Below are 23270 nucleotides of genomic sequence, written 5' to 3'. Positions count from 1 at the left end.
GATAATAAGCTTCCTATTTAACGATTTTTTTTCTTGTTCTTTCTCTAGTAGACACTGGAGAACTCAGAATTTATACTGTAATTGTGAGGACAAGGAGAAAATTATCTTTTGAAAAATTAAACAAGGTTTAATTCTAACAAAACCTCTTACCTTAGAAGAGTGGTCAACAGACTTCTGTTTTTAGGAAACTTAATCAAAAGGATTCTGTAGTTATAATTGCCCTTCATTTTCCCCAAAGTTACATTTGTTCATGGGTGGGGATGAATTTTTCATTTGAAGTGATTTAACTGTATATTAGCACTCCCATTGTCCTTTGAACTAAATAAAAATGGAGAGCAATAGGAAAACAAATTTTGCCTGTTATATATGTCAACTGGTATTATGGTAGTATTCATACAGTTGAGAATTAATCTAACATCTGACCACCGGATTAATGTTTTATCGGTGGAATCTATGTTGTCCTTGACCTGCTGTGTTAGGGGAGACTGTTAAGACCCATTCTCTTTGTACCTGCTTCTGGAGGAAGAGACTCTTAGAAGACAGGGCAACATGGCTGATTGATTATGAGATAGATAGGCATATTATAAAAGTCAGTTTCTGGCAATTTGGGTGACATCTTGTCTATTTTTTTTTCTTTTTTATCTCTTAGGGAGACACACATATATCTGTTATTTTACCTACTGTTCATGAGGTGGATCTTTTCAGGTAAAGACTAAAAAATTTTGTTAACTGCCTTGTCTCATTGCTTTATGATATTGTTGTTAATTTCTTTAGAAAGTGAATATTCCCATATAAAATGTGGAAAAAACTGGAAGAAAATAGTCATGTTTCACATGTTGTAAATCAGTGGTTCATCCCTGACTGCATGTCAGTTGCTTTGACTACTAGGGAAATTTGGATATGGATTGGGTATTACATGGTAGACACAGATTATTTTTGTTTGGTTGGGTGTGAGAATGGTAAATAAATAATTTTTTTTCTAGGGATGGCCTTTTTTGGGGAGTTGGGGGGAGTGGGTTGAGAGCATAAAGCATGATACTCCAGAATGGGAATATAAAAGTGGTGCTAAAAGAAGAGTGTGATTTCCCTACAAACCCCTCATTTTAGTAATTCTACACTGCCGTTAATTTGATGTATAACACCAATATCTATTAAAGGTTTCCTCTCTTGAATATTTAATACTTACCTCCCCCCAATAAAAACTACTTTGTGTAACAGATATTACTAGTGTAATACAGAGGTTTCAGAGAATGCTTCATCTTGTAATTGTACTTCCTATCTGTTTGTGCCCTTGCTGATAGATAACATTACTATACTTCAGAGAAAAACTGATTTGCAACTTTGATGCCTTAAGGGCATCCCACTATTAAAGTCAGTTGGTCAGATGTTTCCATATAGGTCTTTTCCATTTTTCCTTTGCTTATTTTAAAATTATAAATATACATATATAATATATATAAATTATATATTTCAAAAATTATACATATATACTGTACTGATCACTTTTCTGTAAATTTGTGATTATTTCAAAATTTTACATATATAAATATTTATATAAAATTTATGTATCTGTATAAAATTTTGAAACAATCACAGATTTTACAGAAAAGTGGTCAGTATAGTAAACTTTTTTTTCCTAGAACCATTTGATGGTAAGTTGGAGACCTGATGCCCCATCTTCCCTTAATACTTTAGTGTCTGTTTCCTACAAGGAAGGACTCAATGCAACCAAAAAAATTGGGAAATTAACATTGATAAATTAATACCATCTAATACTAAGACCACATTCAAATGTGTCCAGTTGTCACAATAATATCTAGTTCAGAACCATCTGTTGCATTTAGATGTCATGCCTGTTTAGTCTCAGTGTGGAATAGCTCCTCAGTCTTCCTTTCATGGCCCTGACATTCTTGTGGATTACAGGACAGTTATTTTACAGGAAATTCCTCAGCTTGGGTTTGTCTGGGATTTACTCATAATAAGATTCAGGCCAGGAGGTAGCACATAAGGTTGGCTTGCCTCATTGCTGATAATGTTCACTTTGATCTCTTTATTAGTGTGGTGTTCTCCAAGCTTCTCCATTGATAAATTATTCTTTTTCCTTTTGTAGTTAAATATTTTGTGAGGAGATACGTTGTGAGGAGATACGTTGAAGCTATACGTTGAAACTATGAAACTATTTATTTATTGTTGTGTAATAAGTTACCCCAATACTTAAAAGTTTGAAAGAACAAACATTATTTCACACAGTTTCTGAGAGTTAGGAATCTGGGGACTGCTCAGTTGGATGGTTCTAGTTCTAGATCTCTTGTGAGGTTGCAGTTAAGATGTCAGCTGAGGTTTTAGTCAGTTGGACAAGTGGGGCTGGAGGGTCTGCTTCCCTAGAAAGCTACTTTAGCTGTTGGCTGGTGGTCGCAGTTCCTTGTGACTGTTGGCAGGAGACCTTCATTTCCAGCCATGTGGACGTTTCCAAAGGGCTGCTTAAATTTTCTCACAACATTCAGCAGGTGATCTGAGAGAAAGCTGAAGTCACAATGTCTTTTATGACTCAGGCTTCAAAGTTGTATATTACTGGGACTTACCTGGAAGTCGAGTGGTTAGGACTCTGCGCTTCCACTGTATGGGGCGCGGGTTTGATCCTTGGTCAGGGAACTAAGATCCCACATGCCACACGGTTGGGGTGACCTCAGAGCACAAAAAAACCTCTGAGTGATTAAAGCTTAGGCCCACTAGCCAAAGCATAATATCACTTATTGATCCAAAAATTGATCAACGGAACAAGTTACCCTAGGGATAACAGCACAATCCTATTCTAGAGTCCATATTGACAATAGGGTTTATGACCTCAATGTTGGATCAGGACACCTCAATGGTGTAACTGCTATTAAAGGTTCATTTGTTCAACGATTATTGAAAAAAAAGTTGTATATTATTGCTTTAATTTACTCTGTTCATTAAGTGCAAGCCACTAACCCAGCCCACCTAAGATGGTGAGAAATAGGCTCAGTGCTTTAAAAGGAGTGTCAAAGAATTTGTAGAAATATTTTAAAACATTGCACCATGTATGTATATCTGTATGGATTTTTGGTTTCTTGTTTTATTCAACAGGTTATTAAAATCCATTATTCTCATCAGTTTTTGATGTTCAAATTGTCCCCAGTTTGGCCAGTGAGAATCCATTTCAAGCTGGCCTCTGTTTTTCTTTTTTTGTCATATCCTCTTCATTCTTGAAACACTAACTTGTTTGTTCCAGGCTTATCTTTTTTTTTCTAACTAAAAAAATTGATATATAATTCACATACATAATATTTACTCTTTCGAAGTATACAGTTCAATTGTTTTTAGTATATTCACAGAGTTGTGCAACCATTACTACTGTCTAGTTCCAGAATATTTTCATCACTCAAAAAGTAACCCTGTACCCCATTAGCAGTTAGTCCCCATGGCCTCTTCCCTGCAGCCCCTAGTAACCACTAATCCACTTTGTCTCTTTGGATTTGTCTATTCTGGACATATCATATAGATAGAATCATACAATATGTGACCTTTTATGTCTACCTTCTTTCACTGAGCATATTATTTTCATGGTTTATCCATGCAGTAGCATGAATCATTACTTCATTCTTTTTATGGCTGAATAGTATTCCATTGTATGGATATACCACATCCATTAATCCATTGAAGGACATTTGGATGGTTTCCCCTTTTTGGCTGTTATGTATAATGCTGTTGTGAACATTTGTATGTAAGCCTTTGTGTGGACATATGTTTTCAGTTCTGTTGAGTTCCAAGATTATCTTGTATTTTCTCTTCCCCAGCCCTGGAATCAGCTACTTAGTAGAGAATAGGATTTAGAAGTCAAGATCTGGGCATTAGTTGTGCTCCTTGCTAAGGGAATATCCCTGTCAGTGGACAGAGCTAAGGAAAATATGTATCTGTAAATGCATGTATACATACACACTCATATATAGTATTTAAACACTTTTACATACATATTTATTTCTATATCCATATATATTGAAAACTATAAAGTCACACCAATACCCCTAATTCCACTCTACTTTTTTCCCTTTTCATATTTGTGTTTCTTTTCTCTGACAGAGGAGCTACATCCTATTATCCTTGATTCATTTACTTATTTGATCGGCCCATGTTAGTAACCAATCTCTCGTCTCTGCTGCAACCTTCTTCTCTGAGCAAATGCCTTTCTTATCCTTCTTGGCCTCTGAAACTGCCCACCTGGCTGCTCTTCTTCATGGACACCCTCCTTACCCTGCTTAGGCCCTGCTCCATGCCTGATTGACCCCCCACGTGGTTCCCCTCTTGCCCCAGTCCGGCTTCCATACCCCACGTTAGGCCACCTCTCTTTGTGGATGCCATCCTCACCCTGTCATGCTCTGACTCCCAGTGCCAAGCCAGCCCCCACGTGGATCCCTCCTTTCCCTACTTGTGCTTCTACACCTTACTGCAGGCCACCCCTCCATACGTTCACCCTCATTCCCCTGCTCTGACACCCCACCATGGACAGCCTCCTCAGCCCACTCTGGCTCTGACCCTCTGCACCTGCTGCCCCTCCACGCCCCTCACAATTCCTGGGCTCTGTCACCCCAAATCAGATCACCTCCACACATGCACACCTTTCTCACTACATTAGGGTTCCAACACCCCCACAACAAGCCACCTCCTCCACATAGATGTCTGCCTTATCTCACACAGGTCCTGATACGCTCTTCAGGCCAGCAGGGCTCTCTTTCCCTCTTGGCAGAGATGCCTACCATGCAGTGTGTTTTGCTGTAGGATTGAATTGTTTAGGAAGGAAGGAGGAAGAGCTCCTTTGCCTTATCCTTGAACTGTTTATTGTTTTTATTTTTGGTTTTTTGCCCTTCCTTCACATTTCTCTTCTTGCCTTTGAATAGTTAAAATGAACTTTCCCTAATTTCCATCTCACAAATTTGTTTCATATTTTTACACTTAAAAGTTACTTGTATTTTTTTCCTTTTCTTTCTTGTGTGTGTATGTTTTCAGGTAGGTAGATTGGTTACTTTTTTTTTTTTAACATTTATTTATTTGGTTGCACCGGATCTTAGTTGCAGCAGGCGGCATCCTTAGCTGCAGCACGTGTGCTCCTTAGTTGCGGCTAGCAGGCTCCTTAATTGTGGCTTGCCAGCTCCTTAGTTGTGGCATGTGAACTCTTAGTTGCAGCACGCATGTGGGATCAAGTTCCCTGACCAGGGATTGAACCCGGGCCCCCTGCTTTGGGAGCGTGGAGTCTTAACCACTGTGCCACCAGGAAAGTCCTTTGGTTATGATTTTTATAAATAGATAATGTAGTTTTTTTTCCCTCTAATATACTAGGAAAAATTTTGACCCTACTAGGAGGAAATTACTAAATAAGTAAAAGTTATCAGATTAACTTAGGCTAGATAATGTACCAGAGTTTTGTCCTATAGGCTTCTGCCTAATTCCAGGGCTACTGTAAAAATATGCAACATTTCTGTAGGGGGAGGATCTGCTTAGGAAAGCATTCTGTCGTTTGGTGTTAGAACACCTCCTTGTGATTTGTTTTCCTCATTCTTTAATATTGAAAGCATTGACTTTGAAATTAAGTACATCCAGTAAACATCCTTTGGAAAATTAATTTTTCTTGTTTCCTTCAAAATAGAGTAGAAGTTCAAATGTAACAGCAATATTGATAAACTAGATATACTATATGGTACAATAATTTAATAATTATTTTATATGCTTTTATCATTTGTTAGCCATTCTATGTGTCAATATATTACATTTAATTTTGTAAAACTTGGAACAAGTAAAATTGCTATATATTTTTGTGTGGATAAAAGAAACTTATATCTATGTGCATCACCATATTATTATTATTATTATTTTTTGCCTGCGTTGGTTCTTCATTGCTGTACGTGGGCTTTGTCTAGTTGCAGTGAGCGGGGCCTACTCTTCGTTGCAGTGCACGGGCTTCTCATTGCGGTGGCTTCTCTTGTTGCGGAGCTCGGGCTGTAGGCGCGTGGGCTTACAGTAGTTGTGGCTCACGGGCTCTAGAGTGCAGGCTCAGTAGTTGTGGAGCACGGGCTTAGTTGCTCCGCGGCATGTGGGATCTTCCCGGACCAGGGCTCGAACCCGTGTTCCCTGCATTGGGAGGCGGATTCTTAACCACTGCGCCACCAGGGAAGCCTGGCAGGTGGATTCTTAACCACTGCACCACCAGGGAAGTCCGCATCACCATATTCTAAATGAATTTGTATATCAGGTCAAGGTACACATAGCTGGAAGAATTGTATCAATGTGAAGTTTTTAGAATGATTATATGGGAACTTAAAAAAAACAGGGATGGATAAATAACAGTGTCTCTGCTGCGTAAACACCTTTCAGGTGTTTCTGCCCAGTTTTCCTTCATAGTCAGATGCTTTGGGAGCTGGTGCTGTTGGGTGAGCCCCTCGTGGTCATGGCACCGTCACCATCAGAGTCGTCAGAGACTGTATTGGCACTTGTTAAGTGAGTATATTTGGTTCCTCATGGTGATAGTTGCAACAGTTTACCACCTGTGATATGTTTGCACACTCATTGCATTATCTACACAATAATCCTGTAAGAAGGTAGTGCTCATTATAGCACCATTTATTGATGAGAAAATTATTTCAGATTCCATGTTTTTGTTTTTCTGGGCAATAAGCACATTCATTCACTTACATAAAGTTAGCACCTGATAAAAATCAGTTGTGTGAATGGTCAGTGTCTAGAAAAAGGTATGTAGCTAATGAATGATAGAGCCAGAATTTCACCCCGTCTTCTGCCCCAAATCCAGTGTGTTTTTGGTATGCCATCTACATTACATTTTTCCATTTGTCTTTCTAGTTTCCTGAAATGAGTTATAGATAGATGATCCCACTGGGGTAAACTCTGTGTTTAGATATTTCATAGTTATTGAGTAGGGCCTTTAATTTCTGTCCTTTGTTTTACATGTTATTCTTGCTCTGCAGCTGTATTTCTCCATTAAAGTACTTCAGTGATTTCCGACCTTATTTCACTATTCATGATAGTGAATTCAAAGAATATACCACCCGTACTCAAGCCCCGTGAGTAAACAAAATAACTTTTATTGACCAAGTATTACCTTTATAACCAAATTATGTAGAATTATTTTTGGTAATAATTGAAAAGTTTAAATTTTGAACTTTTGGCAGATTGATTTTATAAAGGAAGCTTTGAGGAGCTGCTGGTAATAATTTCACATTTCAAGAGTCATTATCCTATTTTCTTTGAATGATCTTATTTGTTAGTGGAAGCTATATTGTCTTCCGCTAATTAATAGCTAATTCCTCTAATTTAATAGCTATCTGACTACTTTTACTTCTATCTTTGTTCTTTACTTCAGGACCCCTTATAGCATCAGTTATCTCTTCTTGCTCTGTAACTTCCTTTTCCTTCTCCCTCTTCACTGAATCAGCATATAAACATATAAAAATTCTTCCCAATCTGTAAAAGGGGAAGAAATATCTTACCTTTCCCCTTTAGTTCCTGCTCTGTTGTTCACCTTCTTTTCATAGCTGTTTCTAGAATAACAACAAAAATTTCCATTTACCCTCTCCACTTCTTGGTTTCCTGGTTGCTTCTCAGTTCGTTGCAGGTTGATTTCTTCATCTCTGCTGAAGTTCTTGCCAAAGTCATCAAGACCTTTCTCACTGCCTTGAACCTGTGGGCACATTATTGCCCTGTTTTTCCTGCCTTCCCTTTCTTGTAACACTTACTCTATTGACGTTGAAAACATTTTAATCTTTGGTACCGTCTCACCTGGCTGGTGCATCTCAGTCTCCTGTGCAGACTTCTTTTTCTCTGCCAACCGCTTAAATGTTGGTGTTCTCCAGTATTGTGTTCTGGGTTCTGATTTCAGACTGATATTTCTTTCTGTACAGTCTTATCTGTACCCACAGTCTCTGTTAACACCTATATACTGATGACTGAAATTTATCTTCCTAGTTCAAATCTTTGCAAGGTCTCGACCTCTGTCCAGGTTTTTGTTGTTGTTTTTTTATCGTATTTGCCACCTGGACATCTTAATGGCACCCAAAATTAAACGTGTTCAAACTGAATTCTTTTTGTCTCCTTCTTTTCTTCCCTAGTTCCATGCCTCTTCCTACTTCATGAATGGTGCTTCTTTTCACTTAGTTATCAAAAACCTAAATTGTCGTAAGTTTCTCGTTCTTAATGTGCTCCACGTGAAGTTTTACCAAATTCTGTCAATTCAACATCCTAAAATATCTCTCATAACATTTGTTATCTTCTTTCCAGAGCTCTCTTCCTAGTCTTACTACCTCCAGTCTTTCTTGTATTTGCTGTTGCTTTTCCCAAACCTCTTCCCCTTTTTGCACAGCATCTTCCAAATTTCCCCCAGAGTGATCTTTCTAATAAGTACATTTTTGTTCATGTAGCATTCTTCCACTCATTCTCTAGTAGCTTCTGTTTGCCTACAAGATAACATCTGAATTTCTTAGCATATTAAGTTGGTACTGAATCATCTGGCCAGCATCTGCCCATCTGCTTTCTTTTCTGACTATTCATTCTTCCTGCTTTGTGCTCTAGGAATGCTGAACTATATGTAGTTTTACAAACAGACCGTGATCTCACTTCATTGCTTTGCACATACTATTCATTCTCCTGCATCACATTTTCTTCCGTTATCCACCTGGCAAAAGACTCCTGTTCATAACTTATATCATGTTATATATCAACTATCCTTCAAAAAAAACCTCCTGTTCATCTTTCATAGCTTTGTGCAAATGTCATCTCTTTGGTGAGGCTGTCCCTTAATCCCCTGGTAGACATAGTTTCTCCTTTGTAATAATTGTACATTTTATACCACCTTCACTGTATTCTAATTTCTGGTATCATAATTGGTTATGTATACCGCTTTTCCTGTGTGCTTTTAGAAAGACTGTGTCTTTTCATCTTTATATACCTAGTGCTAAAAATGGTGCCTGGAATGTAGTTGATATGTGGTACCAATGAAGGAAAAGATTATCTTAGTAATCTTTGAGTAAACAGTAGTTCACTCAAAATAAATTGTAAACTGATGGAACATTCATTTTTTCCTCACTTTGGTTTTGTTTTGTTTTGTTTTAATGTAGGCCCTCAGTCATATTAGGAGTAACCAACCCTTTTTTTGCAAAAACACTCCAGCACTGGCCACACATTATTCGGATAGGAGACCTTAAACCTGCAGGTAAAGTATAAACTTGGTGTTCTCGTTTTAGTATGTAAGGTGGATGAGCAGGTTTATTTCTTCCTTTGTTTTCACTGCTTCGTTACTTTTTAATTATGTTGATGGCAACCTTCTTTTAGGCAACTTGAATAAAAGCCTTTGGAGAAGAGCATAGCTTCCAGCTAAAATATACAGATTCTTATATGTATAACCCATCGTGTCCACCTACCAAAAAAAATGCATAGAGGAAAAAAAAAAAAATGCATAGAGGACATCCATAGATGTCCTTTATCAAGTTGAGGAAGTAGCCCTCTGTTCCTAGTTTGTTGAAAAAGATTATAATGAATTGGTGTTGAATTTTGTTAAATGCTTTTTCTGTATCTGTGGAGATCATCGTGTACTTTTTGTCCTTTATTAATACAGTATACTAAATTAATTGATTTTTTATGTTAAACCAACCTTATATTCCTTAAATAAATCCCTTTTGGTTATGGTGTATAGTCCTTTATTATTATTATTATTAGTTTGCTAGGTTTTTTTGAGGATTTTTACATCTTTATCCATGAGGGATATCCTTTTCTTGTGATGTCTTGATAGCTAATATTTTTGCTGCTCTGAGAATCCTCTTCAGACAGGTGAAGTTACCATTTAAAAGTAGGACCTAGGACCAAGGGAGGGAAGGGGACACTTCTTGAGTTTATTTTTCAAAATGGGCATAAGGGCATATATGGAATATTAATTACACTTTATTTCTTTTGTTTTTGTGGTGGGCGGGCCTCTCATCGCTGCGGCCTCTCCCGTTGCGGAGCACAGGCTCCGGACGCGCAGGCCCAGCGGCCATGGCCCACGGGCCCAGCCGCTCCGCGGCATGCGGGATCCCCCCAGACCGGGGCACGAACCCGTGTCCCCTGCATCGGCAGGCGGACCCCCAACCACTGCGCCACCAGGGAAACCCTACACTTTATTTTAAGCAGCCTATTTTAGGGATGAGATGCTGTGTTCCCTCTGATTATTTCTGTCACCAGAGTATTTGGACCATATCATATAGAAAAAGGTATCACTTTTTCTATAGGAGAGTGATGATGTTGTATGGAAACATTATGTTTTATAGATCCTTAGTGGTCATTGAGGAGTTGATGGTAGAGAGTGTCAGTGTCCTCAGTTTGGTCCTTGTTCAATTAGTAGAGGTGATACGTTGTGAGCAATGACACCAGGGGTGTTTAAATGATTTTGAGCAAGACTGTAGTACCTATTTCTGGGACTGGATTGTGTCGTTTGAGCACAGGTCTTAATAGATGTGCAAAATTTCATTAAGTTTAGTATGTTTATGATACTTTTTCCCACTTACCTTAAAATTTTTTTATTATAGCAAAATATATATAACATAAAATTTACCATTCTAACAATTTTGAAGTGTACGATTCAGTGGCATTAAGTACATTGACAGTGTTGTGCAACTGTCAGCCCTATCCATTTACAGAACTTTGCATCATCTCAAACAGAAGATCTGTAGCCATGAAACAATAACTCTTCATTCCTCTCATCTCCCAGCCCCTAGTGAACTCTATTCTAATTTCTGTTTCTATGAATCATACAGTATTTCTCCTCTAGTGTCTGGCTTATTTCACTTAGCATAACATTTTCAAGATTCATCCATGCTGTAGCATGTATTAGAATTTTATTCCTTTTTTTAAAAAGCTGTGGTAAAATATACATAACATAAAATTTACCATCTTAATCATTTTTTAAGTGTACAGTTCAGTGGCAGTAAGTACATTGACATGGTTGTGCTGCCATCACCACCATCTACCCACAGAACTCTTTTCATTTTGCAGAACTGAAACTATTGCACAGTTGCTCCCTATTCATTCCACATCGCCCCACCCCCCACCCTTGGCAACTACCATTCCACTTTCTGTCTCTGTGAATCTGACTACTCTGGGTATCTCATGTAAGTGGAATTCTACCTACTTGTCCTTTTGTGACTGGCTTATTTCACTGAGCATAATGTCCTCAGAGTTCATCCATGTTGTAGTATGTGTTAAAATTTCCTTCCTTTTTAAGGCTGAAAAATATTCCATCATATGTATATACCACATTTTGCTTATCCGTTCATCTGTTGATGGATACTTGGCTTGTTTCCATCTTTTAGCTATGTGAATAATACTGTGAACATGGGTGTACAAATATCTCCAGTCTCTGCTTTCACTTCTTTTGGGTATATAGTCATCCCTTGGTATCAACAGAGGATTGGGTCCAAGACCTGCCACAGATACCAAAATCCGAGGATGTTCAACTCCCATAGTTGGCCCTTTGTATCCACAGTTCCACATCTGTGGATTCAGCCAACTGCAAATCTTGTACTGTATATATTCATCAAAAAAAGAAAATAATCCATGTATAAGTGGACCTGGGCAGTTCAAACCCATGTTGTTCAAGGGTCAACTGTATACCTAAAAGTGGAATTGCTGGACCATATAGTCATCATGTTTAATTTTTTGAGGAACTGCTATACTGTTTTCACTTTTCATTCTCACCAGTGGTGCACAGGATATCAACTTCTCCACATCCTCACCAACACTTGTTATTTTCTGTTTTCTTGATAGTAGCCTAATGGGTGTGAGGTGGTATCTTATTGTAGTTTTGATTTACATTTCCCTAATGATTAGTAATATTGAGCATCTTTTCATGTTCTCATTGGCCATTTCTATGTCTCCTTTGGGGAAATGTCTTTACAAGTCCTTTTCCCTTTTTTTTTTTAAAAAAATTAATTAATTTATTTTTGGCTTTGTTGGGTCTTCATTGCTGCACACGGGCTTTCTCTAGTTGTGGTGAGTGGGGGCTACTCTTCGTTGCAGTACGCAGGCTTCTCATTGCGGTGGTTTCTCTTGTGGAGCACGGGCTCTGGGCGCGTGGGTTTCGGTAGTTGTGGCACGTGGCTCAGTAGTTGTGGCTCGTGGGCTCCAGAGCGCAGGCTCAGCCGGTTGTGGCGTACAGGCTTAGTTGCTCTGCAGCATGTGGGATCTTCCCGGACCAGGGATCGAACCCGTGTACGCTGGCAGTGGTTAAGGCAGATTCTTAACCACTGCACCACCAGGGAAGTCCACTTTGCCTGTTTTTTAATTGGGTTGGTTTTTTCATTGAGTTGTAGTTCTTTATATTCTGGATACTAATGCCTTATTAGATGTATGCTTTGTAAATGTATTCTCCTGTGGGTTGTCTTTTCACTCTCTTGATAGTATCCTTTGATGCGCGGAAGTTTTTAATTTTGATGAAATCCAGTTTATCAATATTTTCTTTTATTGTCTCTGTTTTTGGTATCACATTCATGAAAATCCATTTGTCTTTTAATTTATGAGTACTGGGCATATATCTTGGGATATATTTCTTTTCTACCATTGATCTCAAGACTAGGACCACTGCATATGCTACACAAGTTAGGAAACACAACAGCTCTGCCTAGGATCCTGGCTTTGAAAATTCAAGACTATCTGAGAGGGTCAGTAAAACTGCAGATAAAGTATGTTCTGTAGGACCAGCAGGGAAGGCATAGCAGAACTGAGATTTTGCTCTCCTGGGCCCAGAAGTTTGTAGCTTTATTAGAAACATATATATAGTTTTAACCCTGCAGAGGGATCATTCCTCGTGCTATAAAGGGATTACTTCTTATGGGTTATACCTAGTTTTAGTTCACCCAAATCCTATTAAATGAAGAAATGTAATGCTAGGATAATGGTACTGAACAAGTATTCCTCAAAGAGAAAGTAATTCTACTAGTGTATATTGGATCACATTATAAACTGAATTTCTAACCAGAAATTGGGTTTGATGATTTAATCAAAGGTAAAACATTTGACCTAAATGTAGAAGATTGTTATGCAAATGTGCAGAACATTATTAATTTAATAATGTTAAACCCCTCTCTTATGCGCATGTACATGACAGACATTGAATAAGTATTTTTTAATTAAAATAAACATCTGTAATTGTAGGACTTCAGTTCATTTCCTGGCATTCTTATTTTATTTTCCAGATGTATTTGACAAATACCATTTAACTTTTTTTGGCAATAAACAATGTATCTTTATGACTAGTTTTCTTTATGTCTATTATGTACTACAGTGTAAGAATTATAGTGGCTAGGGTTAGAGTTCGGTATGCATCTTACACCTGATGAGGTCCCTTGAATCAGAGGGGAATTGTGTGAGTGAAGATTGCTGCGCAGGTAGTATTCTTGTCTTTGCCTTTTAAAAAAAGCTGATATGGATCACTATATATCTTCATTATTACCTAGAACTTACTGAATGTAAAGAATATATGAAACCTACTGCTGAATTATTCTCTTCCCTGATATTTGGTTCCTCTGAACAGTGAATTTCAGGAAATAATATATAATAAACGGCATTGGTGGATACAGGAGTTGCAAGTCCTTTGTGATCTAGACAAAAGGAAACAGAAAATAGGCACAGAAATATTTAGACTTATTCAAAGCGTTGTAGTTTTGACATGTGATGTTCTTTGGGTTCTCAGAGTCAGAGGCAGATAGTGATTTGAATTTAGTTATCTGTATAGTTAAATATGTATTAATTCCGCACTTTAAGAAAAAAAAGTTTTACAAATCTTCTGACGAAAAGCTACTCTGAACTCTGGAAAGCAAAACCGTGAGATAACATTCAAGATGAGAGATATTCTCATAAGAATTAGTATGTGGGGACTTCCCTGGTGGCGCAGTGGTTAAGAATCCGCCTGCCAATGCAGGGGGCCCGTGTTTGATACCTGGTCTGGGAAGATCCCACATGCCATGGAGCAACTAAGCCCGTGTGCCACAACTACTGAGCCTGTGCTCTAGAGCCCGTGAGCCACAACTACTGAGCCCGTGCGCCACAATTACTGAAGCCTGCGCGCCTAGAGCCCCTGCTCCTCAAGGAGAGAAGCCACTGCAATAAGAAGCCCATGCACCACAACAAAGAGCAGCCCCCTCTCACCGCAACTAGAGAAAGCCCGCGTGCAGCAACGATGACCCAATGCAGCCAAAAAATAAATAAATAAATGAGAATTAGTATGTGGGAATATATAGAATAAGTTGACAAAGCAAAAACTGTGAGCTAATAAATCAGAAACATTCCAGAAACCTGAGTGTTTCTGGACTCTTTCCTATTGTTTCTCAGTCTGTCCCCAAAGCCTCTTGTTTTTAAATCTCCTCCACAGAGCTACAGTAGCTCACTTTCTTCTCTTTCCTTGCTGCACATGTCTTCAGATTTTCTTTCTACCCAGGAGCAGTATTCAACAAAGCATACATTTCATCCTGTAATCTTTTCTCTCTTTTACTTCATACTCCTTTTTGCAACACAGCACCCCTGCTTAGGAGTCCAGAGTCCAGTCCACCTGTGGCTCAGGCCTGTGGTTGTGGCTTCCACTATCACCACCTGGTGGCAGTGTTTCTACACTGCAAAAGCAGAATTTGGGGCGGTACCAGAAAAAAAATCTTTGAATACTACATCTTCATACTAACTTAGGAGTTGCTTTCAATTCTCTTTACTCTTAAATGGTATTATATTTGGCATCATATTCAAAATGGTATCTTATTCATGTTTCATATATTTAGCACAAAGATTTTAAATTTTAAGTTGAGTGACAAAAGGAAATTTTAAAGTAGTGATAGATATTAATGAAAGATCAAATATCCATTTTATATAATTTACACAATTGTTTCTGTAATGCTGTTATATAGCCCAGTGTTCCCGTTATCCAGTTTTAAAGTACTAGGAATAAACTCTTAAATATTCACTGATGTTAAGAATACCTTAGCTACAGCATCCTTGACTAAGTACATAACAGTTAGTGGATTATCAGTCTTAGAAAATTCCAGTTTTGTGATATGTGAAATTCAAATAACTATAAGAATCTTTATGATGTTTCCTTCAGGTGAAATTCCTAAGCAGGTTAAAGTGAAAAAATTGAAGAACCTAAAGACTCTGGATTCTAAACCTGGTATTGACTTTTATTAATTTTTAAAACACATACTATATGGGTAAATGGGTCATACTGCTTACCTCATTTTCTTTTCTTTACTTCTTAGGAGTTTATACTTCTTATAAGCCATATCTAAATAGAGATGAAGAAATCATGAAACAATTGCAGAAGGTGATTACTTGCTCATATTATTAATTTAAATTTCCTTACTCAGGTATGCAGTATCCAGTAAAGCAACATGTGCTTTATGTACAATAATATGAAAAGAGGTCTTTCTGGACTCTGGACTTTGATCCAAAGCTTCATGAAAATCAGGAGACTAATGTAGCAGCAATTATGGGCTAGAAATATGGGACTGCAGCTACCAACCTAGTGCCAATCTTCCTGAAAACTTAGGAGTTATAGTGAGAAAGTCGTGGACTGTACTATGAGGTAGCTTAACACCTAATAGGATAGTTAGCATTTTTTTGGAAAATGTAAATATTGTTAATACAACAAGTATGAAATAAATATAGTCTTTGTTGTGAGCTAATATTTTAAAGTATGGGATGAATGTCTTATATTTTTCTCTAAGGATTTTTTTACAGGATATTGCACAGTGAACTTCACATTAAATTACTTCAAGATGAAGTTCTAGGGTTTTTTTCCTATCAAGTAAAATACATATTTACATATCAGCTAAACTTCTATAAGCATTCATTGTTTTGTATTCTCTGACACTAGAGTATAGGTTCTCATTTTTTTCCTCTTTTAAGGGTGTACAACAGAAGCGTCCTTCTGAGGCTCAAAGCGTTATTCTCCGACGTTATTTTTTGGAACTGACACAAAGCTTCATCATTCCATTAGTAAGTTAGCATATGTATTTGCTTAATTTAATGCTTTGTTGAAGGGCACATGAATGTTTTTTTCATCCACCAAAACTTTATCTTAAATTGTTTTGCTTGCTCGTGTGTGTAGTGATTAAAATAGAGCCCTTTGCAAGACACCTGAATTCTTTGTTCTGGTATTAGCTGTGTAATTTGGTAAGTCACTTCCTTTCTTTGACCCTCAATTTGTTTATCTGTAAAATGTGGCTGATGACACTTTCCCTAAAGACTTTTCAGGGTTGTTGTGAATCTTAAATGAGATAATTTTTATGAAATATTATATAATTATTGAATTTTGCACCTTAAAAGGTTCTACTGGAGCTTCTTTCTCTGATGTTATTTATTTATTTATTTATTTTTTGATCGGTACTTTTTATTTCATGCTAAGAGAGTCAGATTGTGCTCCCCAAGCAGTTGGGGAGGTTTTAAGCAGTGATGTTGTATGCTCATATTTCCATTTCGTCTGAGGTATCAGGACAAAGCTTGAACTGGTTGAAGGAGGCATTGGGGTAGAGATGAGGTTGAACATTTTAGGATTCTATTATTAGTCCAAGATCCTACAATAGTACCTATTCCTTGCAGAGCATACCCAAGACTTCCAATATTTCATTCCCAGGATACTGTGCAGGTGAAAAAACATGTTTACTGATTATACTTTCTAAAGAATTAAATAGCAACTCCCTAGGATCATGGTCTGGGCTAAATAGATTTCACTGGGAAGAAGAACTTCACTATGCAGAGCTAAGCAGGTGCTTTCTTAAGACTGCCAAGCACTGGCGCTAGAGAGCAACAATTTGTTTAATTCTCCTAACAACTCTATGAGGTAGCTGCCATTATCATCTGCATTTACTGTAATGGAAAGAGCAGAAGTTTTCAAATCTGCTACTATTTTCTTGAGCACAATTTGATATGATACCTGTGAGAATGTAGTTCCGTGATGAAGTTCCTTATCTGTCTTGTTCATTACCTTTCCTCAGTCTGTCACATGATAGCACTCAATAAATATTTATGAAATAAATGACTAGATGATATAATTATTTTTTGAAGTTCAGTGGAACATCATGTTAAATTACTAAAAGTTATGCCTCACAGTATAAGGCAGTACCATGATGTGGTCCTAGTCTGGAGACTGCATCAGAGAGAGACTCGTGTAGTTGTTAATGTAATCTATCTAAGAATATTATAGGAGGGCAGTCTGGAAATCTTTGCTATTATACTTTGGGAAGAAATATTTTTTCTTAGTCTATAGATGTCAATTTATTTTGTTCCATTTAAATCAACTTGCTTAAGTTGATTAAGTGAACTTTACTGTAATGCTTAATTAAGAGCATGGGCTGAAGTCAAGTAGACCTGAATTCAAGTTCAAGCTGTGTGAACTTGGGCAGGTTACTTAGCCTTTCGAAGCCTCAGTTTCCCAGTAATACCTGCCACAAAGGATAGTTGCAAGAGTTAAAAGAGATCACACATGTAAAATGTTGAGTACATTTTCTGGCACACAGTTACTCAATAAGGTTAATTATTATCATTAAAAATAGGTAGTTCTTTGGATTATCTGAGATTTAGTTAAATTTTTATTGGAAGTCTGACTTCTCAATTCAATCTAAATTTAGTGTATCTATTGAGACTGGTGATGGTGTTGTTGATGTCCATTGAAAGAGCATATGATGAAAAACTTGGAAGCCCACTTTTTTTAAGTAGGTCAGTTTAAACATTTTTGAAGACTCTCTCGGTAAGAACACCTGACTTTGACTAACTTTTTTTTCTTGGACTTAGGAAAGATATGTGGCAAGCTTGATGCCTTTGCAGAAAAGCATTTCTCCATGGAAGGTATAAATATATTCAGTTAAATTCCTATTTGAGTTGTCTAACTGCAGTTAACTTCTGTGAATATATCCATTTTTAATTTTAAAATACAGTATGTCATGTTTTCTAGAGTCCACCCCAATTAAGACAGTTCCTTCCAGAAGAATTTATGAAAACACTTGAGAAAACAGGACCTCAGCTGACCTCTAGAATAAAAGGCGATTGGATTGGACTTTACCGGTTGGTCCTTTTTTTTCTATTTCATCCATCTATAGAGCTTTATTTAAAAATGAAACAAAAAACTGGGCTTAAACATATCCTTTTTTTTTTTTTTTTAATTTTTTGGCTGCGTCGCGTCTTAGTTGCAGCATGCAGGATCTTCATTGCAGTGTGCGGGCTTCTCTCTAGTTGTGTTGTGTGGGTTTTCGCTTCTCTAGCTGTGGCACAGGGTCTCCAGAGCACGTGGGCTCTGTAGTTGCAGCACACGGGCTCCAGAGCTTGTGGGATCTGTAGTTGTGGCGTGTGGGCTCTCTAGTTGAGGCACGTGAGCTCAGTAGTTGTGGCGCACAGGCTTAGTTGCCCCACTGCACGTGGGATCTTAGTTTCCTAACCAGGGATTGAACCCTCGTCCCCTGCATTGGAAGGCAGATTCTTTACCACTGGACCACCAGGGAAATCCAACATATTCTTTTTTTAAAAAAATTACATTGTTTCACATGGTTCTCCTAGCTATCGGTAGAAAAAGTATTGAGAGGAAGTTAAGTCATAATCAAACTTTGCTTTTTAAAAATTTATTTTTATAGGCATTTTCTAAAATCTCCAAATTTTGATGGTTGGTTCAAGACCCGGAGGAAGGAAATGACCCAGAAACTGGAGGCACTCCATCTGGAAGCTCTTTGTGAAGAGGTTAGAAAACAGCACGTTTGTGTGATGATTAACAACTATTGAAAATAAAGTTATTCATAGAGGCTGAAAGGTTATATCCATATCCTCTACTTTATAAATAGTAATAGCTAACTTTTCCAGATCATGTGCCATGTGCCAAGGACTGTGCAGGTGCTTTAAATGGACAGTCTTTTAATCTTCATAGTTCATTGAAGTAGGTGTGTTATGATCTGCGTTATGAGACACTTGAGTGATTAATTGAGACAATTGAGTGATCCATTAATCAATTAAGTGATTTGCTTCAGATCACATCACTGCTAAGTAGTGGAACCAGCAGTGTGCTCGAGCCCACTTGCACTGGCTCACAAGAGCCAGCCGTGTGCATCTCTTCCCAGCTCTGTATTCAGTGATCTCAGGTTGGTAGCTTGAAATCAGCTACAGAGGGAGAATTACACCACAGCAACTGGCAAATGGTATAAACCAGGAACTTTTCCTGAGAGCCAGTTGTTAAATATTTACTAGCATACCACTGGATGGAGTTAGAATTCAGATCCGAGCAGTCTAACTCAACACCTTTTCCACCATGCGTTATTCACCTTTCCCAGTTATTAATATATTTTTCCTGTATTTGGACTTTTTCGTATTCTATAATTTGTCAGCAGACTATTTTAAATTAAGCTACTTTTAAAAATATAAAGGATAGTCTCAATTTGTGTTTAGCTTGAGGTGGGCTAGCCTCAGTGTTAACTTTCTAATCATAAACTCTCAGTGACCGGTTTTCAGAGAAAGAATACCATGAAGGCAACCACAAATAAGCCCAGGAAGAGCTTATTTGAAGATGCCAAGTTTGTATACAGTAATATATTCATGTTCGCAATTATCTTGATTTGTTAGTTGATGTACCTTATAAATTACTCAATACTTAGTGGAGTTAGGGGTTAGTATCGTACCTTAAGTTCCAATTTTGTTTCTCTTGATTGATCTAAAAGGGCCAGAAAGGAATTTCTTCCATTGTGTTTTACTTCTGAATATTAGACAGTCATTCTGGCTAATGTCAAAAAGTATCTGATTCACATTATCAGAATATTATGTACAGAATTATACTATAATGCTATGTCTGGGTTAAATACCCTGTTCTCCTTTTCCTTCCTGTCCTTTCTTCCCAGTAGCCTTGCCTATTGAAATAGAACGATTTGAATATTATTTTGAGTATTTACTGATTTGAGATTTGTTTATTCTTCTAGGACTTACTTCACTGGACCCAGAAACACACAGAAGTAGAAACAGTAGACCTTGTATTGAAGCTAAAAAACAAGCTGGTATGTAGCCAAAGCAGCCAAAGATCTGTGAAGTTGTTTTGCTCTTATTTGAGGTGATAGCTTTGATGTATCGCAGAAGTAAATTTTTAAATGAGAGGACTTATGATTGGTCAATTGATGGTAGATCTGACTGAAAATACTTGGTCACTCAAGCAGATCATAATGAAGCCATATATTTTTTTTAGTTATTTACATGGAGTCTAATGAGCTTTACAAAAAACATTGTGACTTATATTTAATACCACATGGTCTGCGTTGATATTATCTATTAATTTACATGAAGTCTTTTTTCGAGCTCAGCAATTGTATTGTTAAAGTGTCATGTTCTTTGCTTTTTTATAGATTCTGTAAATTCTGGTCTCAGTCTGAAGTTTCCAAATCTTTGACCATTAAAACTGTTTATTTAGAGAATATACTGTATTAATACAGCCTCAAAAGGTAATTTAAATGCTTCCAAATGTTCCTTATATAGTTGCAGGCTGATCGAGAGCATTTACCTGTGAAACCTGACACTATGGAAAAGTTACGGACACATATAGATGCAATTATTTTAGCATTGCCAGAGGACCTACAAGGCATACTGCTCAAAACGGGCATGACATGATATTTGCCAGGATTTTCCAGCCAAAAGGATTGTACATCATGAAGCATACTGACACTTCAACCAGACGCCCAAGATCTCTCGGAGCGGAAAATAGCCGTGAATGCTAGCTACAGGGTTGAAAGACTATACTGTATAAACAGACCTTTTTAGTGCATTAGTTTTAAAAAAATGGATATCTGTGGTGGTTCCACTTTAATACTGAAACACCAAAAGGCATTTCTATATTTTTAATCATGTTCTAAAGTGCTCTTATGAGAGACCTGTGGGGCCATCAGTTTAAGCGATTCCAAACTGCAGTGCTGGCATTGCAGATATTTTTTTAAATTGGTGCTTCTCTGCCCAATCATGATAAAACTCAGGGGGATATAAAAATGACATTCACACTGGCTATCTTCTTAAGAAGAAGGAAAAGACTGAACTGTCAGACTGTAGTTAGGAGTGATTAATGCTTTTGTAGTGCCTTCCGTTGTCCTACGTGTTTCACAAAGCCCAGCTGCTAGTCTTGAAGCTTTTTCTTAACGTGATTATATGTAGTTTTTTATAAGGCATTCTTTTGAGTAATCATTGCTTAAAAATATGTTTTTTGCCTCCCATTGTGTTCATTATTAGTGGCATTGGTGTTTTTTTTTTCAATTGTCATAGAGGTTTCATTTCATTATTTTCTATACCAGTTTCAAATTTAATCTGTTTCACCAAAGGGAAGAAGACATCTAGTATTAATTATGGAAGAGTTTATTTCCTCTTCCCTTTGCTAATTGGGCCCAAGTTAATTAGCTTGTCTGTTTTTCAAAGACATTCTAATTATAAACCTCATAATCAGCTACTTTTTAAAACAACTATTCTTATTTTAAAGGCATTTGTAAAACTTTTTTTTTTTTTTTTTTGCGGTACGCACTGCTGTGGCCTCTCCCGCCGTGGAGCACAGGCTCTGGACGCGCAGGCCCAGTGACCACGGCCCACGGGCCCAGCCGCCCCGCGGCACGCAGGACCTTCCCGGACCGGGGCACGAACCCTTGTCCCCTGCATCGGCAGGCGGACTCCCAATCACCAGGGAAGCCCTAAAACTTTTATGTGATAGTCATTTGAGCGATTATAAGATTGATTTCTAGCATTATTTGTTTGGTAGGGTTTTTTCCCCCAAAATTAATATTTCTCAGAATACTTTCCCTACTGTTGTTTGACATGGAACTTTTGCCTCAATCACTGTTATAGCTAGTTTTTTGTCATTGTTGTTTTTGTTTGTTTCTGTTTTGTTTTGTTTACACTATACTACCTTGCCAAAAATAGAAGATTGTGGTTTGGTAGAATAAGGTTTTTTCGTTAGTGTTTGAATAGGAGTGTCCTGAAGAAGCCACTGTTTAAAATAGGCACACATGACATAGCACATATGTAAATAGCTGTGTCTTGAATTACCCTTTACATATCCAAATTTAGTTGTAGGTTGTAAAAGAAATGGCTTCAGGAGCTATCTCTTATTCTCTGTTAATGTAACTCTTAAGGGCACTCCTGACCTAAGAAAGGGTCCTAGGTGTTTGTAACTGTGGTCTTCTATCCAAATGTGCCCTTTTCTCATGGATACAAGTCTCTTGAAGCATACCTCAAAGTCATGGAGAGAATGTGGCATTTGAAAGGAATCACATGAGTTATTTTGTGAAACAACAGTTGTCCTCATGGAAAAGGGGCAACTACTTTTATATGCTAAAGTATTTCATATCTTCCTGGGAAACCTTATTTAGGTATAAATGGTCATCTTATTATTTTTCAAAAAGGTGTATTTTAATAATCTAACAATTTATATGTAGTTTGTGACCAGAGTTTGAAAGTTGTTAGTGTCATATCAAGGATTTTTTAAATTATACCACTACAGGATGTATCATTTCAACTTTATTTTGCACAGCTAAAGAGAAGCAAACGATGCCAATTAGCGTAATAACGGTATCTTCATATTTACTGTACTTAACAAAAAGCCTAACACATGTTGAAAACCATATCATACTTACCGGGTTTATCTATTAATTTCAAATTATGTACTTGTAAAAATAACTTAAAATTGCATTGGGAACCTGAGAAAGACTGGTAACTTTAATTTTGGGGGTGATTTTCAGAGCTGTCTTTTTTTTTTTTTCCCGGAGGAGACATTAAGATCTAAAACCTGCCATTTAATGTGTATCTTCACCAGCATCAGAAGGAATCACTGCTTTCAGGGTGTTATGTAATGCCTAGTGCCTTCTGTTTTCAGTGAAAGGGGTTTTGAGAAGGCATTTATGGTCATTACTGAAAACTAATTAAAGGCCTTAGATTTTAAAGCCCTTGGATACCTTGTATTATTTCTGAGTAAGATTGGAATGCTTGAAAAAATGCAGAGTAAATGAAACCTTTGCATTATGGGATTCCTTTTAGTTTCTAACTTATTTTTGTTATTTAAATGAAAACCTTCCTCTGTTTACTTCATTATGAACAGATGAATAGTCCATTTTATTAACAGACAGAATTAAGTGATTTCATATCCTTCCTACCAGTGTCTTGATTTTTGTGAAATGTTCTGATGAAAAATTTTTAGCTTAATAATCTAGGTATTGTTAGATTCTCCGCTTGCTACCTTTTCT

At 37.3% G+C, this 23270-nt stretch overlaps 1 protein-coding gene across 3 annotated transcripts in view; it reads left to right on the top strand.

Annotated features, from left to right (window-relative positions):
- DENND6A (DENN domain containing 6A) overlaps nucleotides 1-22970 on the top strand; it is a 51597-nt gene extending 28627 nt beyond the window's left edge. For 2 of the 3 annotated variants that reach the window (XM_019947703.3, XM_019947701.3), the window contains 12 exons: nucleotides 650-705; nucleotides 6388-6510; nucleotides 6996-7091; nucleotides 9141-9235; nucleotides 15140-15205; nucleotides 15294-15358; nucleotides 15943-16032; nucleotides 17827-17880; nucleotides 17987-18096; nucleotides 18660-18762; nucleotides 19986-20060; nucleotides 20533-22970. In XM_019947703.3, the coding sequence (XP_019803262.1) occupies nucleotides 650-705; nucleotides 6388-6510; nucleotides 6996-7091; nucleotides 9141-9235; nucleotides 15140-15205; nucleotides 15294-15358; nucleotides 15943-16032; nucleotides 17827-17880; nucleotides 17987-18096; nucleotides 18660-18762; nucleotides 19986-20060; nucleotides 20533-20664 (1065 nt within the window). In that variant the 3' untranslated portion in view covers nucleotides 20665-22970. The remainder of the gene's footprint in view (nucleotides 1-649; nucleotides 706-6387; nucleotides 6511-6995; nucleotides 7092-9140; nucleotides 9236-15139; nucleotides 15206-15293; nucleotides 15359-15942; nucleotides 16033-17826; nucleotides 17881-17986; nucleotides 18097-18659; nucleotides 18763-19985; nucleotides 20061-20532) is intronic. The other variant, XM_019947704.3, reaches the window with a different exon arrangement.
- The last annotated feature ends 300 nt before the right edge of the window (nucleotides 22971-23270 follow it).

Source organism: Tursiops truncatus, chromosome 10 (genome assembly GCF_011762595.2).
Source record: "Tursiops truncatus isolate mTurTru1 chromosome 10, mTurTru1.mat.Y, whole genome shotgun sequence".
Classification (NCBI taxonomy): Eukaryota; Metazoa; Chordata; class Mammalia; order Artiodactyla; family Delphinidae; genus Tursiops; species Tursiops truncatus.
Note: the sequence above shows the minus strand (reverse complement) of the source record. Positions and strands in the feature narration are given on the sequence as shown.